Source organism: Phalaenopsis equestris, unplaced genomic scaffold (genome assembly GCF_001263595.1).
Source record: "Phalaenopsis equestris unplaced genomic scaffold, ASM126359v1 Scaffold000099, whole genome shotgun sequence".
Taxonomy (NCBI): domain Eukaryota; kingdom Viridiplantae; phylum Streptophyta; class Magnoliopsida; order Asparagales; family Orchidaceae; genus Phalaenopsis; species Phalaenopsis equestris.
Window position 1 is genome coordinate 291,866 of NW_018164541.1, and position 3,076 is coordinate 294,941.

General features: G+C 32.4%; 1 protein-coding gene across 1 annotated transcript in view; it reads left to right on the forward strand.

The window, feature by feature from the left end:
- Nucleotides 1-1,790, forward strand: part of LOC110020535 (GTP-binding protein TypA/BipA homolog) — a 107,424-nt gene extending 105,634 nt beyond the window's left edge. Inside the window, exons 15-19 of the mRNA XM_020718674.1 lie at nucleotides 270-356; nucleotides 446-496; nucleotides 584-667; nucleotides 1,401-1,451; nucleotides 1,546-1,790. Of these exons, the coding sequence (XP_020574333.1) occupies nucleotides 270-356; nucleotides 446-496; nucleotides 584-667; nucleotides 1,401-1,451; nucleotides 1,546-1,629 (357 nt within the window). The 3' untranslated portion in view covers nucleotides 1,630-1,790. The remainder of the gene's footprint in view (nucleotides 1-269; nucleotides 357-445; nucleotides 497-583; nucleotides 668-1,400; nucleotides 1,452-1,545) is intronic.
- Nucleotides 1,791-3,076: the final 1,286 nt, after the last annotated feature.

Below are 3,076 nucleotides of genomic sequence, written 5' to 3' on the forward strand. Positions count from 1 at the left end.
AGCGAGCCGAACACGAACACACTTTTTGAGCTCGAAATATAAACGAGCGTGTTCGGCTCGTTTACACCCCCAGATGTGAGACATATAGGTCCTATAAAATTTGAAAAGTAAAGTTTAGCTGTTAGATATATAAATACATAGGAATTGGGTGGTATGATGTAAATGCCTCATTATTTTATTTTATGAACACAACAGAATCTCATTCACATCCCAAATTTTGTTTTGCCTTCATTTTATTGAAAATTGTAGCCCCTAATTGTTACTTTTAGGTATCGGTTGGTCGCGGAATTATTACTGCGCACGCCCTCACAAGTTTGGAAGCTCGTGGCATTCTTTTCGTGTCTCCTGGAATGGAGGTTACTTCCTGCTGCATTTTCTTTTATGATTATATTAAAATTCATGGGATTATAAATATTTATGTTTTTTTCTCTTCAATTGTTTGAAGACATATGATGGGATGATAGTTGGTGAGCATTCACGAGATGCTGATCTAGACGTAAGATGTTTGAACTCATGATCTTCTCATTGCTACATTTTAACCGTTATATTACTGCTAACTTTGTCTTATCTGCGTCTCTTATAGGTAAATCCTGTAAGAACAAAAGAACTTACAAACATTAGAGCTCCGGGAAAAGATGAAAATGTTCGATTATCGCCGCCTCGCTTGGTAAAGTTTCTTTTTTTTGCTGCGGTTTATGTCTTCGGCCATAGATCTGACCACAATATATTTATGCTCAAAAAATGTTTGGTCTTGTAAATGGTTTTGGGAAATTTACATACATATGTATTTATGCATCTAACACCCAAAGTTTGATATTTTCATTTATAATACTTAGATGTTAACAACCTAGGAAGATTTACATATATATATATCACTCAATATCTATGCATTTACATATCTAATGCCTAAACATTAATCATTACATACAAACCACCTTACCTATGGTGAAAAGGTGAATTTAGTTTCCATGAAAAGGTGAAGTTCACTTTTTAAAAATTAAAATGATTGTAATTGTGATATAATATGAAAGACTTAGGTGACATAAATGTAGACTTGGGTGACATAAATGTAAAAAAAATAAAATTTTGATGTTAGATATGTAAATACATAAGAATTGCGTGGTATGTACGTAAGTGCCCCAAAAACCCATGCATGAAAATGTATATTTCACTTTTAAAAAAGTTAATAATAGTGGTATTTTTGATGCAATGACAAAGATTCGAGTGCTATGTATATAAATATAGAAGTTTTGGTATATATGAAAATTGTGGCATGTAAGTAAATGCCCCAAAATTTTAGTCATATGAAATATGCCCAAGTTTATTTGAGATGTATATTGGTATTGTCGTTCTAAAGCACTTCGAGACCATTTAATTTCTTGAAATTTCAAATTTTGCAGATGACTCTGGAGGAAGCCATTGGATATGTTGCCTCCGATGAGCTCATTGAGGTTAGTCTCAAAATTTCATGAATATTAGTGAATATATAATGTGAAATAAATTGTTTGTGTATTGATTGAATGTTTTCACCTTCTATCCTCATAGGTTACCCCTAAGGTTATAAGATTAAGAAAAAGATACCTTGATGCCAACAAGAGGAAGATGATGAGAAATAAGCCTACATATTGAAATGAGTCATCATGGTAACAAAAGCTTTTAATTTCCTCCCCCACACTAAATCTTATTTATTTATTATTCATGTGTTGCTCAAAAAAGTTTTGGCATGTAACATGTTATTAATATTTATTTGTATACTATATTTACCACAAAAGATAGTTAAGAAAAATAAAATGTTTTTTTTTTTTAATAAGGTGAGCACCTTGCTATATATATACATATTCCTTGTCCAGTTGGTAGGCAAGGTCACTGTAAGTCCACTTTGGCAAGGGTTTGATCCCTATCGTGGTGCAACCGTGGTGCGTGGGGGGTCGAAATATAGACACATGGCGCGGGCTCTTATCATGGGATAATAATTTAAATTGAAGCCCAATTGTTCAAATTTTAATGTGCTCTTAAGAAAATTAGTTCTTTTCTCATTATCTAAACTATTCTTTTGTGGAATTGGATGATCTTCAATTTCTTTGGCAATTATGCAGTACATTTATTCTATCCTAGATAATCCATTAATTCCACTAGGAATGATTGGACTTAAAGTCATTGAAGCTTATTATTTAAAAAGTTAGTTACAAAAATTTAAAATAGAATGCACATGCATCACTTAATTCCTATGCATTTTTGTATGCATCTAAATTTCAATTTTGACTTATATGCCAACTTATTTATGCATGAAAATATGTATTTTATCTTAAAAATGACGGTAATTTTGTTGTGATATGATAGATTCGGTTGTATAAATGTAAAAAAAAAATGAAGTTTAGGTGTTAGATGTGTAAATGCATAGAAATTAGGTGATATGTATGTAAATGACCCATAAATAATGGCCTAGAAGTGAACCTTTCAACAATTTGTATGTTGTAGTTCAATATTTTTTTTAGAGAGTAAGGGTGCGTTTGGGGTAGCTTGTGCGTTTCAGTATAAGCTGTTTATTTTGAAAGGCCGCTCGCGGGCAGGCCGCGAGGCGTTTAGTGTAAAAAATCTAAACGTGGTTTCGGATAAACTGGTGAAACGTGCGAACCAAACAGTACAGTGCACTTATAAGCTGCCCCAAACGGGTCCTCCACCTAAAGTTTTTGGCACCAATTGATGTAATGATGCCTTAAAGATATTCGATGATGATGGATGGAGAGCAGAAGTAACACACATGAACGTATATGACATTCCCAACTTCTTCATTAAGAAAAGGGTACACTTAAACCTTATAAAAATGGGCAGCAAGCTAAGTTTGCAAAGGTAAAATATTCAATTTGAATTCATATTAAGACTTCCTACATCCAATAAGTCTTATGATTATTTGTAAGTTTTTGTAGCATAAAATGTAGAAAGCAATAGGAATGTCAAATGTTATGTGAAGTATATGAGAAGTTATAATCATTAAGACACATAGTTTTATGAAATGAAGTCTTTAGCATTTTTAGTGCCATTGTCATTAGGGTTGTAAAAAAAACTCATTTTTTGC